The sequence below is a fragment of the Polistes dominula genome, unplaced genomic scaffold (assembly GCF_049000335.1).
Source record: "Polistes dominula isolate Pdom_NZ unplaced genomic scaffold, Pdom_raw_medaka contig_27, whole genome shotgun sequence".
NCBI lineage: Eukaryota > Metazoa > Arthropoda > Insecta > Hymenoptera > Vespidae > Polistes > Polistes dominula.
In genome coordinates this window covers 1,659,756-1,676,150 of record NW_028300906.1, presented here as the reverse complement: position 1 = coordinate 1,676,150, position 16,395 = coordinate 1,659,756, and the positions used below count along the sequence as shown (strand labels likewise).

Here is a 16,395-nt window from a genome sequence, read left to right as displayed (position 1 = left end):
GTTTGTTTTCATCAAATTTTATTTTTATATAAAATATCTAAAAAAAAATCAATGCAAATGTAAGCTGTTTGAATGAAATTACAGGTATAAATAAATAATTCAATATGAAAAATATATTATCAAAATAAAGTTATATGATAAAATGTAACTTTAAATATATAGTTATATATTTGTAATCTTACAGTATACAGAAATGTATGACTATACAAAGTAAAGTTACTGTAGAATAATCGATAGAAAATTTGATTCTTTTGAACAATACATCGAGCCGACAGGGATGAAATAAATGAACTGGCATCGACGAAATGCATGTTATTCTTTCATTACAAATTGCGTTCGAAGTGAATGGAAGTGTACAATGTAGAAATGAATTGGTATTGAACATTTGCCACGTTTTTGTTTCCCCCTTTTCAAAGTTTACCATAAACATTAATTGAAGAACGTTCTATGAACGATGAATACCATACGATGAATAAGTTTTTTTTTTTTTTTTTTTGTTATCTTCTAGCTATTATTTTATGTGTGATATTTTAATCGGAGAAAAATACGCACTTTGGAAAATAAAAATATAAAAAAAGAAAAAACCAATCTCAAAACTTCTTCAAAAATTTTTTTTATAGTAACTTACCTTATATTTTCGTTTTACGATGTTAGTGATTCACGAGTTAAAAGTCATGAGATTTTGCTGCGAGTTTTTGTTTTCTTCTTCTTTTCTACCTTGAGCCTACGATAGACAAATCGGAAAAGTTTTCTAAGGTAATCGGTGTTGGTGATAAAAATGACGAACTTCTAAAGTTTTTTTTTTTGTCATGCTATTTCAGTAGAAAACAAATATTTCCTTATATTTTTCTCTCTTTATCCGTTCACTTTAGAAACTTGTATTCTTTTCTGCTTATCTAAAGTAAACGAGCCCCGTAAGAGTCCCGTAAGCGAGCCTCGTAAAAGAGCCTCGTAGAAGAGCCTCGTGAAAGAGCCTCGTAAACGAGCCTCATAAACGAGCCTCGTAAAAGAGCCTAGTAAATGAGCCTTGTAAAAGAGCCTAGTAAACGAGCCTCGTAAAAGAGCCTTGTAATTACTTAATAATCTACGTAATTACTGCTTGAATTCTTTTCTCGATATCTTTCGAATCGAAGAATAGATTGTCTTTTCTTTTTGACAATCATAAAATTCTATCAATAAATATAAATAAATACAATTCGGTATTTATTACTGTAGAATAATGATAAAATAAATATATAAATATAAATTAAATAATATAATATAATTAAATTAATATAAATTTTGGTATTTATTTGCATTTATTCGGAGGTTTTAACATAAATTTCCTATAAAAATTGTTTATCGTAATTTTTTACGTCATCATCCGAGTCGTTGTATTCAAATAGTCAAAATTAATTGTTGTTTTATAATTATTATATTTTATTCTTTAAAAGATATAGAGGTAGAGAAAAAGATGTGTTAAACACAATAATAAACTCTAATCGTTCTCGTTTATTTGGTAACTCATAGATACATGTTTAACGTCCAATAAACCTAGGACAAAGTAAAGCGAAATAGAACACTGCTGGAAATAACGCCGACAATATGGCAATGCTTAAAATATCCGACACGCTAATTCGGACATTATAGGAATTACCACGACGTTTTAAAATCATTAGAAAAATACAGAGTTTGCGCGCGCATGTCCGTTCAAACCGAATCCTCATCTCAACGACACGTTTTTTTCTTTTCCTTATTTATTATTATTATTTTATTGTTTTTTTTTTTTTTAATTTTTACTTTTTATTTTTTTTTATTTTCACACAACTAATTTATCGTTATTTTAAGAGATTCGTGTTTATCATTGCGTTTGTTGCATTCCTTTTTTTTTTCTGTGTTTACCTTATTTTAATATTTTTTTTCCCCTTTTATTTTTAGTTCAGTATCATTATAATAATGATTATTAATTATTAATTAATAATTATTCTTCCTTTCATTCGTTTATTTTCTTTATTTATTTATTTATTTATTTACTTATTTCATTATTTTAATCGTTTACGTACGTTGTTGTCGTCGTTCAACCACTTTCTCACGTTGTTCATCGAAATTTCTTATTCTCTTACGTTTATTTATTTTTCTTCATTGAATTTCTCTTGATCTTTTCTTTTATTCGTTCTTGTTATAACTGTTAATTTTAATTCATCGATTGCGAACAATCTATTCACATATCAACGGTAAAAGCGATTGATTTTTTTTCCGTAGGAAACGGTCATCAGTTCGAGATTTGTTTTTTTCTTTATGGTTTTTATTTTTTTATTTTTTTTTTATTTTCTGTATTGGAAGATGATAAATGGATTAGATGTACTGATGCATCGACATCGTTGACATTTTGTTAATTTTATTTTGTTCCTCTCGATATTTCTCGCTTTTTTTCTTTTTCTTCTTTTTTTTTTTTTTTTTTTTTCAATTATTATTTTTATTCTTTTCTCGTTGATATGTCTACTTAAATCTCAAAATCTTAATTTTATGTCGTAGATGTACACACACTCACACGAAACATACATACATACATAAGTACACGCATACTCAGATTTTCTTTCATGTGCACACACGCACGCAAATATCATTCGCATACATGTGTAACAATCTTCGACAAAAGAGGAACCACTCCTAGTGTGTATCCTTGCTTTTTATATTTTATTCTTTTTCTAATTTACATAATCAAATTTAAACTATGATCATTTTCAATTATTATTACAATAATAATAATAATAATAATAATAATAATAATAATAATATTAATAATATAATAATAATAATATTAATGTACAATTATTCTTAGTTTCGAAGAATAAATTTATCATTACTGTGCTACATAATAAAATTAAATAAAATTAAAAAAAAAAAACAAATCGAAGTTTCACTTAAAAATTTGTTATTAATTAATTAAAATGTTAAATAATTATCAGATTAATTGATTTTCTTATAGGAAATGTGACTTACTTTTGCTACGTGTTGTAAATCTCTCATTTTATTCTTCGATGATAGTTTTTATTTTTTTATTATCAGTCAAAATTGTTCCTAAATTTTAATTAATAATTATTATGACGGCGAATTTGAGAGAAAATGAGTGATGATAATTAACGTGAATGGAAAAGAAGAAGAGCTTACGAGAAAAGGCTTAGTTTTTTTTTCTATTTTTGTTTTTTTTTTTTTCTATTTAATGCACACCGAATTTCTCTTGGCATCTTAAATTTAACGTTGCGTTTTTTTTTGTTTTTTTTTTTTTTTTAATTAAATACGAATCGTACAAAATAGCTACGACGACGTGCCGGCTTAGTCTTATTTTTTATTTTTCTTATCTCTTTCCGTGTTTTCGTTTTTTTATTTTTCTACTTTTTTATTTTTTTTAATCTCCTCTCGAGAAACTAAAGTCAGACAAATTTTCTGTCATTTAAAGATCGTATTCTTGGATAGAAATCTAATATGAGACAAATTCAATAAAATTGTTTATAATAAATTGTTTGATAATAATAAAATAATAATATCGTTCGATAATTTATTTTATTTTAAATAAAATTCGAAAAATTGTAGTAAAGCAATATTGTGAAAAAGAAAATTTTGTGCAAAGTAGTTTTAAGTAAATATTAAAAAAAAAAAAAAAAAATAGAAGTAAAAAATTTCGATAGGATCACAAATGAAATCCAAAGAGTTGAGAATAAGAGAAAAGCAAAGAATAAAAAAAAAAAGCACAAGGAAAATAGTAAACGTTATCGTTTTGAAAAGAAGAAATAACTTTTTGCTTGTACGTTCTCTCATATAAATATCGTTTTACCGAAACTGAACACGTTATCTCGAAGGAGAAAAAGTTTTTGTCTTGACGTCCTTCTATCCAAGAGAAAAGGGAGATCAACGAAGAAGTAAACTCTTTAAGTCCTCCCCATATGTTCGAGAACTTCTCGTACACACAATTCTTGAACTTTCCCCTTCCACCTGGAAGGAGTCAACACTCCTCTCTTCCTCCTATCTCTGATCTTTTATTTCTTTTATATTTTATTTCATTTTTATTTCATTTTTATTTCATTCGGTATTTCGATAGTACTTTTGTATTTGAAAATGTGACAAAAATTCATGATTATTTTATATCAAAAATCATTTTTTTTTCACATTGCAAAACACAAATAATTTAATAATAATAATAATAATTTAATTACTTTTAAATTACCCTTTGACTTTATGTGAAAATAATTAGTTAAAATTATTTTAAAAAAGTGAAATCATTTGATATGCTGCTTTGTTAAAAAAAAAAAAAAATTATTATGAAAATTATTAGAATTAACTCTCTGGAAAAAAAAATGTTCATTTTTAATTTCGAATAATTTTTTCACACGAACATACACACACACACACACACACAGACAGAAATTCATCTCGAGAACAATTTCATTTGTATTTTTCACGGAAATTGACAATAAAAATTGAAAATTAACAACGTGTCAGCCAGCACGTTTTTATTTATTTCTTTTTTTTTTTCGAACAATAATTAACATCACCGTCGATTATAAGTCACTCAATTTATTTTAATAAATTCACACAATTTTGTTAAATAATTAATTAATTACATTTGATAAAAATCTGTCTTCTAAATTTTCTTCAATTATCTTCTTTTTCATTGATTTTGAATTCGCAAAAAAAAAAAAAAGAAAAGAAAAAAAGAAAAAAACAATATAAAAAAGACAAAATCGACGAAGATGTTAACATTTTCTAAAATCGTCTTTCACTAAAATTCTTCATCGCATTAAATCATTCGTTCCTACATTTTACATCTTCATCTTGAAAATGAGAAACGCTATTATTAACAAAAGTGCATAATCGCGCACGACGAGAACGTTTACGATAATAGTCGTCTCGATTTAAATGTAAGAAAGAAAAAAAAAAGAAAAAAAAAGAAAAAGAAAAAGATAAATTAAATTTATTCTACACCTATCGAGAACGAAAAATTCCATTCATTATCAGCACGGATACTATTCGCATTTTTGTATTTTTTGTATTTTTTAATTTTTTTTTTTTTTTTTTTTTTATTAATAAACACGAAAACAAATGGGATTTTCGATTAATATCATCGTTATCGTTATCGTTAGTTTTATTTTATTATTATCATTAATAATATTATTTTACTATTATTATTTATTTATTTTATTTCATTTCATTTCATTTCATTTATTTATTATTATTATTATTATTATTATTATTATTATTATTATTCTTACTCGGTTTATTTTATTTCTCTCTCACGGACGAGTTAATTCTGTCTTATTCGTGTGTTTGATATTTTTTTTTTCTTTTAATTTTTATTTCATTCTTACATTATTTCTTTTTTCCTTAGTTGGTTTTTTTTTTATGCTCTCTCGTTCTCTCTCCATCTCTTTCTTTCTCTCTCTCTCTCTCTTTCACATTCGTTCTCAATTTTCTCGTTTGGTTTTGTCCACGTTTATCGTCAATTTTAATCATCTTAATTCTTATCTTTAGGTAGATAGGTTATTTAGTTAATTATTTAGGCTCGTTTTTAGAGGCGATCGAAGACAAGAACATTTTCTTTATTTATTTTTTTTTTAATTTTTTTTTTTTTTTTTTTTATTGATCGAACAAACGTTCGTCTAATGTACTCGATCATCGTCTTTTATCTTTCATCTTTATGATGATTCTTCCTCATTTCGTTCTTTTATTTATTACTTTTATTTGTTTGTTTTTTCTGTTTTTTTTTTTTTTTTTTAATTTCATGCTCCTGCATCACCTATCAACCACCATCTCACCACTATTTTTATTATTTTTTAACTAACATGATATTTTTTATCATCCTTTATGATTTTGTCTTTACGATCATCATTAATTTTTTTTTTAATTATTATTATGTATTTCCAAGGACAGAACGAAGCGAAAGAATTTTTTTTCTTTTTTTGTTGAATTTATAAATATCGTTTTATGTATATTTATATATATATATACTTTAAATTGATATCAATTTTTGATGTTTTGTTTTAATTTTTTATTTTTTTGGTTTCATTCAATTTCTTTCGTAATATTCGTTCTGTCTCTCGTTCATTTTTCTATTCGTGTATGTTTGTGTCTATGGTTTTTAATCGTTCAATGAAGAAATACACTAGTGACGGATCTGGTGGTATGTGGGGGCAGGTCGGGGGCCTCAGCCGGGGCCCCTCGTACCCCTATGCGCTCAGGCCCATTCGATGAATCTTCGCTGATAGAAAATTGTGAAGAACGAAGACTATCGGTTTCGGACAACTTTCTAAATCCAATTCCTGTGGAAATATAATGTTTATTATTAATGTTTTTTTTTAAAATATAAATTAAACTATAGTTTAATCGGAATTTATTGATTTTCAACTGTATTAAACTTTGAGCTATGTTGAGATTGAAGTAAAATAATCTATGATGTGTTTGCATTACTATGTTAAGTGTGGTTGTTTCTTAGCTATGTGAATTTATTCATTGCATATAATATAATTTATTTGTTCATTATATTTTCACACAAATGTTATTTTAGCATATGTTAACACTTAATGGCCGCACGTCTATGCAGTCAAACGTCACCAGAGGTCGAAAATATTTTGGAAAAATTAATTTAAAGAAACTTTATTAAATTCACGAAAAAATTAACATAAGAAAAAGCAACAACAACGATTTAACAACAACTTTAATTTTATATAATTTTCAATATATAAAAAGTTATAAATAAATAATGGCCAATAATTAACAATTGTTCCGGTTATCACACACGTGTTGTGTGAGCGGCCATTAAAGTGTTAATAGTATATTGTCTAATTTATATTATACAATAAAATAATACATAATATAATAATGCAAATAAATTGTAAGACTTTATTAATAACGAATTAAATGAAACCCATAAATGTATTACTCAAACCCATAGAAATGTAAGACAATAATGTAGATAATAATAATATTAAATAAATAAGAAAATATACGCACAATTTCACCATCCTCGCCGCCAAAATCTAACCATAGTAAACGTGCACCATCGTCAGCAGACATTTTCAGTTTGTCAAAGGATCTTTTCCAAAGAGGAGTTGGTGGTGATCCAGGACTAACGCCATTTCCAATGACGCCCCTTGTCCCAGTAGCGTACAACGAGAATCCCTCTTCGTGATTGACGACCAACTGGCAGGCTTTACCCTGCCACGTGCATCCTAAAAAACAAAAATAAAGAAAAACACAACAACAACAACAACAACAAAAAAACAAAAACAAAAACGATAGGGAAAAGATGAAAAAAGAAATACGATAGAGAAATCCGTCCTCCGATTCGAGGCTGGTTTTTTCCCTTCACGTGATTTAAAGGGTTCCCAATATTTTTCCGTCACTTCGAACAAATTATTTTGGAAAAAGGAAAGAGATTTGAGAAAAAAAGAAAGAAAGAAAAAAAAAAACAAGGAAACGAGATATACAATTGTTTGATGATATTTTTTTTGGTATTAATTATATTTCGTTTTAGATATTATTTATAATTATTTTGTTCGTTCGTTTTCAATTAGTTTTGTTGTTAACTTTTATATGTTTTTTATTTTTTTTAATAATATATTATTAGATTTATAATATTTTAATATTATTTATAATATTATATTAATATTATTAAAAATATTAATTATTATATTTTTATTATTCCCATTTTTTTTTATTACAATTAATAATTACGTTAATAATACATTGAATTCATTATTATGTAGATATTTGAAATAAAAGATTATTAAGACTACCCTAATTGGTATGAACATACCTACTAATTTAAAAAACAAAATTAGTACATCTAATAATTATCAATACTATTAAAATAATCATAATCGTTATTCCAATTTATCTTTATCTGAATTACAAACAAAAACCTATCCGATTCCAATTTAAACCGTTAATACCACCATAATTGGTATCGAAATTCTTGCTAATTGAAAAAAAAAAAAAAAAAGAAAAGATAAAAGGAAAAAGAAATAAAAAATAAAAAAAGATGTACATCTTTAATCACTATAGAGAGTGTGTCGGCCAATAACCATAACATTTACCCTACTACACTTTTATTTTATTTTTCGTTCGTTTTAAAGTAGAATGGAATCGAGGTAGATGGTACAATGGTAAAAATCCATGGTAAAGTTTTTCCCAGCAATAACATGCATGTATATATATATATATATATATACAACCTCGAACAATTTTACGATCCTTTATCGTTCTCTTTTCTTTCTATATTCTCTATTCTCTTTCTTCTTCTTCTTCTTCTTCTATTTCTCTTCACAACCCTTCCCTTTACTTCTAAACCATCCCTATTTCTCTTTCTCTTTTTATTCTCTCACGGGGGTAGAGTTTATGATCGATGGATTCGACGAGTGGCGAACAAAAAGGTTTCCTGCGAAACGGGCATCCATCTCGATTTATTATTGCCGTTCATCGTCGAACGAAAAGAAATTAAAATTCATCGAAGCGAACGGCTTCGAATCGTCGACGAGTACGAGGACGGTTCTCTTTCGTTAAAAGAACATCGTGATAAACGACGATGAATTAAAAAAAAAAAAAGAAAGAAAAAAAAACCAAAAAAAAAAGATAAAAGAACGAGATAGATAAAAAGTAGTAAAAAACAAAGAGATAAAAAAAGAGGATTGAGACAAAAATAGAAAAAGGTTTTTGACTTCATCGTTCCGTTCTCCATTTCTTCCTTCCTTTCTTTCTTTCTTTCTTTCTTTATTTATTTTCTTATTTTATTTCGTTCCATTTCTTTCTGGTTCCTTTTTTTTTCTTCTATTAGATTTATTTACAGGTTTAAACCCTTTTCTTTCGATTTATTTGTTTCGATTTATCCGAGAGCTCGCAGATATCCAATTACATTTGCATACTTTTATCATTCGTTTGGCTCTTCTAACTTTTTTTTTTTGGTTGTTTTTTTTTTTTTCATTCTGAATAGTTATCCTTTACGAAATGACACGTCACTTTTGTTTTTATGTTAATGAAAAATAAAATCTCAAGGTAAATGTATCGATCGAACGTGTTCGATAATGAAAATTTTGATTAACTTGAAAAGCTTTTTCTCTTTGCTAAAAATATTTGAAAATGAAGTTGGAAAATTATGTTTGTATTGAATGAATTTTTTGTTCCAACGTTATATTCAATCAGTGAATTTGGATGGATACAAGTAATAATAATCGACAAAAAAAAAAGAAAATCGAACGAAAATCTCGAATGTGTTGTTTTATTTGTAAGATTTTTTTTTTTAATTATACGTAATTTTTTTTTTTTGATATTTTACTTATTAAAATTACATATCATTTTTAAATTTACTTCATATTTATTTTACGTTCACATACATATTAAACATTTTTTTTAAATTACTACAAATATTGAAATGTTTTTTTTTTATAAAACTTTGGATGTGAACAAATCTTTGCCATCGAATAAATAATTTGTATTAGTAATTAAAAAAAAAAAAAAAAAAAAAAAAAAATGTTTCTTCAATCTTTAAATATTTTTCTTTTAATTTAAGTATTGGCAATGAATTTCTACGTTTTACATCATCCCGAGTATTTATATTTACATAAACCGTTCACGCATTATAGAATACCGAATTGAAATGATAGCAATTTGTGTAAATTATTTATGCAGATGAATTAATAACACGTGTGTACTATCTTTGAATTAAAAAAAAAAAAAAAAAAAAAAAATATCGTTATCGTTCGATAAAAACTTATTTAATTATAACGATAGAACGAACGTTTTCATTTCTCCACCCTTTGTCGCTCATTCCGTTCAACGATGCGAATTCGATTAAGTGCAACGACCAACCATTTCATGCGATATGCGTTAATTACTCCCTAGGAATCTTGTATTTCGAATACATGCACGCGATAATATAATGCTATTAATCTTTCATATCCGATTAAGATTGCGAAATACTCCCGAAATGTTCATTTACAGACTCACGAATTAATTTTCATCAAAATTAACATTTAATTCATTCGAAGTTATATTCCAAATGTTGATCAAAATGTTAGGATCCACGTGTTAACAAACAAATAAGGTAAAACAATTGAAAAATTGTTTTCACAGAAATGATTATAAATTAAATGAACGTTTTAATCGAAGTTCTGAGATATTAAACGTTATTTAAAATAATATATAAATTATGTCAATGATTTGAATAATTGTTTAAATAATACGTGTAAGCAAATGAAGATATTTCTCGAATGTGGGTTAGAAAATGATAAGAATATTTCACGGGTAGTTAAAGTAAAAGGGTTAACTTACGAACGGTATATTCACGTAATATTCCAAGTGTTGGAAAAATGTTAGGATCCACGTGTTAACAAACAAGAAAGGTAAAATAATTGACAAATTGTCTACAAGATTGACAAAAATGATTAGGCATTAAATAAACATTTTAATTAATGTTCTGAGAGATTCAAATGTAATTTAAAATAATTCATAAATTATGTCAATGATTTGAATAATTGTTTAAATAATACGTGTTAGCAAATGACGATATTTTTCAAATGGGAATTAGGAAATAATAAGAATACTTTACGGGAAGTTGAAGTAAAAGGGTTAACTTACGAACGGTATATTCACGTAATGATGCGGCTGCTGCATGACAACCTTGAACAATCGCCCTTGCCCAAGCTGCCAGATCCCTTCGTGTTTCAGCACGCAGATGATGCGTTACGACGCCGTCGATCGTACCCACGCGAACCGCGAACGTGGCACCGTGCTGCGTAAATCCACCGCTACTACTAGCCGCTGCCTCATTTTGTCTTGTCGGTGATGAAACCAATCTGTCAAATTATATACGGTAATTTAAAGTTAAACGAACCTTTTAAGCACAAACCTAAAACTTAGTCTATATTATTATTATTATTATTATCATCTAAATTATATCTTTTTGTCAAATTTTGGTTCTTTTTTTTTTTCTTACAAATCATGCCATTCAATAATAATTATAATTTAATCGTGAGAGTTAAACATTCAATTTTTATTAATCGAAATAATAATAATATAAATTAAATCTTGAAAAATTTTCATTACTGTTACAAACCTAATGTTAAAATGTTTTATGTGATTTTTTTTTCCAATGATATTTAAAAAAGGTAATTAAAAAAAATTCTATCCTACGGTGCAATCTACTTAAAACATGTAAAAAATAAAAAATAACTGCCAGTTTGAGGAGAGATACATTAAGTAGATCATAACAAATTAATTAGCACTTTAGGAGACCTTGTTAAAGGGGTAATATAATATATCTCATCTTAAAATCGATTAAAAGCGTCTATGAGAAATTCAAAGTAGATGAGAAAGGAAGTTGTGTATCATCAAAATGGGTACTGTTCCTGCTGTTCGAAACATTCAAGGAAATGTTTCCGACATTTCAATGCTTCCACGTAGAATTTGGTAACATTTAGGCAACCCTGTTTGAGAATATTCGAAACAAATCCTCCTTTTCCCACATTACCCCTCTTATTCTCTTCTTCGTAACCACCATCACCACCACCACCACCTTCATCTTCAATTTATCTTATTCTCTTTCTTATTATATTCTAGGGAGACTAAAAAATTGATTAAGAGGACCTTCTACTCTGCAATTTTAAAAAATTTTTTTTTTTTTTTTTACATTTTTCGAATGTATATATATGTAGAAATATTGTGTTAAAATTTCAAAAAGATCCGATGTCTCTAACAACATTTTTTTGCTGCCTGAACGTAACTACCTCGGACCGCTTTCCTGAGCGTTCGGCGCGCACGGACGACTCTTATCTTGTTCAATCCCTTTCTCTTTCATTGTTTATTCAAGCAGTTTTTTTTATTGTAATCTGTATAATCCTTCGTATTGTCAGGTATATTTTTCGGGGGATCAGACATAGAGAAATATATAACTGTCTGAAGATGATGATATATAGATTATTAAATTATGATGATGTTAATGGGCTAATAATTTGAATAAAACGTGGCCCATTGCTGGGCCCATTAATCGGCCAATGATCAACTACCATTAATGGGCCGATAATAACTGCCGGTAATGGGCCGATAATAATTGCCGGTAATGGGCCGATAATAATTGCCGGTAATGGGCCGATAATAATTGCCGGTAATGGGCCGATACTAAATGCCGGTAATGGGCCGATACTAAATGCCGGTAATGGGCCGATACTAAATGCCGGTAATGGGCCGATACTAAATGCCGGTAATGGGCCGATACTAAATGCCGGTAATGGGCCGATAATAAATGCCGGTAATGGGCCGATACTAAATGCCGGTAATGGGCCGATAATAAATGCCGGTAATGGGCCGATACTAAATGCCGGTAATGGGCCGATAATAAATGCCGGTAATGGGCCGATAATAAGTGCCGGTAATGGGCCGATAATAAATTTTATTAATGGTCTTTTGAATTTCAGGTAAAAACCTGAATTTTATAATTCAGGTAAGCCATTCTCAAGTTCTGATGGAGCTACCAAAGCACTAAAGTTTTAAGGTGTTTTTTTATACTACTGTTTTTGCAATAAAAAATTAATTAAAATGAAAAAATAAAAATTCATTTATATAGTTTAAGACTCAATTTAACAAACCCAACAACTTTTAGATCGATATCTTTTATAGTTTTCTTGGAAAAAATTCGCGAAAATAGCCTTTTTTTTAGGTGCTCAGAGTAGAAGGTCCCCTTAAGAAGGGATTTCGGTAAAAATTGTATCTTCAGTGTAACGTTACAAACGATAAGTTTAAAGTTTGTTTGGTGATAGTTATGAATTTGAATTAAAGTGCGATATTCGATGAACGTGATTAATAGTCACATTATACGGATATATAGGAACTTCTGGTCGTTCGATAAAAACCAACCGACATGTGATATTTCCTATGACGCTTAACTGCCTCAAATCCAAAATGATAGCTACGCTCTCGAGATTTTAATCAAGCATTTTCGCCATCGGACAATTTTAACCATCCTGTTATAACGAAACGAATACACTATAGAAATCGGGAAATGGGCGAGAGAGAAACGAGAGAGAAAGAGAGACAGAGAGAAAGAGAGAGAGAGAAAGAATGAGAACAGGATTTGGCAATTTTTCAAAATATTAAACCCGATGTCGAACCATTGTCGGTCGATGGTAAAATTACGAGCCTTAATCGAATTATTTTTGTACTAGTTTTCCATCGGTTATTGCAAAATTTTATATTGTCCTGGGAATATACGTTGGGAATAAAGTTATAAACAAAATTTACGTACTTTTAAAACGATATCCAAATTTTCTCTATTTGTAATTTTTATCTATATATTTATATATACGTGTATATTTGCTTTATATCGTTAAATTTACAAACGCAAATGTTTAATCTGAATACAAAAATTGTACGAATGACGATAAATAAATTCAATAATATTCATCGTTAAAAAACATATTATAAATATCTATACTTTTGAACAAAATCTTGTCTTTCTCTCTCTCTCTCTCTTTCTTTTCAAACGATAATCGATATTCAACGGTAACCATGCATGCGTCATAAACTTTTTGAAAACTTCAAAAAGAACGGTAGAAACAGAGAAAGGATAAAGGATAAAGATAAAGAGAAAAAGACTTTGCACACGTATATACGCAAGAAAGCAAAATAAAGATAAAAATGAAACGAAAGAGATTGGAGGTAAAACCCCAAAATAAACAAGCTAAAGAAAAGAAAAAAAAATATATATCTCTAGGTCCCAACTTTCACGTAACACCGAACAAGAGAGCAGTAGTGGTGGCATCGCGTATCGGTCGGGCGACACGGATTTATAGGGATTTCGGTGAGTCGTGACAACGGAAAGGGTCCAAGAGAGTAAAAAACAAAAAAATAAAAATACAAAACAAAAAAAAAACAAAAAAAAAAAGAACCAAACAAACAAACAACGACGGGGAAAAAACCAAAATATAGGGCAAAGAAAAAAAGCTCACGTACACGCGCAGCGCGGCACGGAGGTAAAAGAAGAAAAAAGGAAAAGAAACAACGTGGGTGGAAAGAAAAAAAAGGGAGGAGGGGGGGGGTTAGGTAACGGGGTAGGCAAAAGAGAAAGGGTGAGGCGGGATATTTACAACGTTTCGGGGGTGAAATAAAAATCGGTGTGGGAAAATACGGGATCGTCGTTGAATTCGACTCCGGCTAACGGTCGCATTGGGCTTCGATGTGGCATCTAGCTACCCTCGTTCTACCAACTAACCCCTCGTATCAAGCCAACGAAACCACCGACAGGATCGAAACACCCCAGCCATTCCTCGCGTATGAATATCCGCTCGCGAGTGTTACGTCACGTTGCTGACGTACGAGCTCCTCCGGGTGCGATCAAGTTTCGAGCTAGTTCCCTCTGGATCCCAACCAATAAAACCGTTATTCGTTCTTTCTATCTTTCTATCTTTTTATCTTTCTCCTACCAACTCAGCCCTCTAACCTGCATACTCAACCTCGCCACCCACCCATTCTGCTCCTCCTTTTTGGTTTATTTTTATTTCTAGCTTTCTTCTTACGATTCGTGCCATAAGAAAACTCTCGTACGATACTTCGTAACGCCTTCTTTCGTTCTTCAACCTTTTAGAATTAGGGGTGAAGAAATATCCAGATAAAGGTATACAACAAAAAAATTAGAAAGTGTGAATTTTCTTTGAAATTTTCTCTGGTTATAAATATATCTCTAGCATCATATTTTTAACAATTTGATGTTGTGTGTTTTTGAAAGGAATAGTTTTGATGGATTGCTTTGCATTAATGTTTATCGAAAATCTTGATCATAAATATGAAATATTAGTGTTTTTAGAGATTATACATGGGTATGTATTTTTATCAGAATTATTTCTTTGATACAAAAATTTTACAACTTTTAACAAACAACGAATATTTAATTAAAAACCAATAGTAATTGTAACTAGTACAAAACCAAAAAAAAAAACAAAAGGAATCGCTAGTAAATAGTTAATAATAAAAGAATAGAAATAAATTTGCTTTGAACAAAAAAAAAAAAAAAGAAAAAGATCGATAAAAGTATCGAATAAACACATTCAGTAACCAAACGCGTTTATTTCGTTTTAGAAAATAAAATCCCTTCGTAGAATCTTGTCTCTTATTCGTTCGCTAATTTTTCACCTTGTGTCGATACGACGCCCGGCTATCGAATGGACAACTTCGAGTACGAAAGAAAGGAAAAGAGAGTGAGGGGGATGGGGCGGGGTGTGGAGGGAAGAAAAAAGGAAGAAAAAAAAAGAAGAGTAGAAAAAAGTGGTGGAAGAAAAAGAATTCCGGGGTCGGTAAATAAAGACGTTAAACGAGAATGGATGCTCCTCCGTAAGCATAAGCCGAGACTTCACGGTTTGGTGGTTGGAGGGCTTGAAGAGGGAAGTTAGGTAGGACGAGGGTAGAACGGGGGAGTGGTTTGTGTGAGAGAGAAACTTTTTCTTCAGAGTTTCCCCGTTCCCGTTTCTTCTATCCTAAAGCTGGGGAAGGAAACGTTTCACTGAAGACAGCCGTATCACTTCTGGTTTGTCTCTTAGTCTAACTTTTGCAAAGTCGAAGCTTTTCGTACTTTTTCGAGTAGTATTGGGTTCGGGCCCTTCCTTGTATGGACCCCTTCGAAAGGAAATATCTTCTTCTAGATGCACTTATTTTTTAAAACCTCACTTTTACTCCCATCCGCTGTACTTTATGTCACTTTTTTACATCCTACTTTTTTCAGATTTTCCAAAGAAGGATGAAGTTGAAACTGGAACTGGAAGTTATTGAAAACTATTAAAGTTGTAAGTGTTGGGTATATCGTGTTGAGTATATATGTGTTTGAATGTTCAAGTAAGTGATGAAAATTACATTCATTTTTTCGTCATAACAGTTAGTATTATACGGACGCACATATGCGTTCATAATCTTGTATCTATATTCTTTTTTAGACTCATATATATATATATATACATATATGTACATTTATTTTTAATTCAAAAATAATCGTTTATTTTGTGAAAATTGATTAGCTTATTTCTAACGCGTCTTCTTGTTCTTTTTTTGGTTTTTGTTTTTTATCTTTTAAAGTGGCATTTTTTTGGACCTTAGAGACAATATAAAGAGAGTTCATTGTATAGAGACAGGGAGAGATAAATTACGTCACTTTTCATAGATCTTTCTTAAAATTTAAAATTAAAATAGACTTAAGCTCGGTAAAACTGTGATCAATCAACTCTCGTGATTACTTGAGACTTCGTTTAGAAGGTTGATTTGAAATTTGTTATTTTCTCGTTGGCACATCGTACGTGATTCATTCGAGCATGCATACATTTATCACGATAATCTTTAACGAATGATTAATCATTTAATTATTTTATTATTATTATTATTATTATT

The 16,395-nt window shown here is 29.1% G+C and overlaps 1 protein-coding gene across 3 annotated transcripts in view; it reads right to left on the bottom strand.

Moving 5' to 3' along the window:
• Window positions 1-1,471: 1,471 nt before the first annotated feature.
• The window catches only part of Syn1 (Syntrophin-like 1), a 372,537-nt gene continuing 357,613 nt past the window's right edge, over window positions 1,472-16,395 (bottom strand). For all 3 annotated transcript variants that reach the window (XM_089179568.1, XM_015325465.2, XM_089179569.1), the window contains exons 7-9: window positions 10,609-10,826; window positions 6,988-7,205; window positions 1,472-6,296 (exon numbers count right to left, since the gene is read on the bottom strand). In XM_089179568.1, coding sequence (XP_089035694.1) covers window positions 6,204-6,296; window positions 6,988-7,205; window positions 10,609-10,826 — 529 coding nt within the window. In that variant the 3' untranslated portion in view covers window positions 1,472-6,203. The remainder of the gene's footprint in view (window positions 6,297-6,987; window positions 7,206-10,608; window positions 10,827-16,395) is intronic.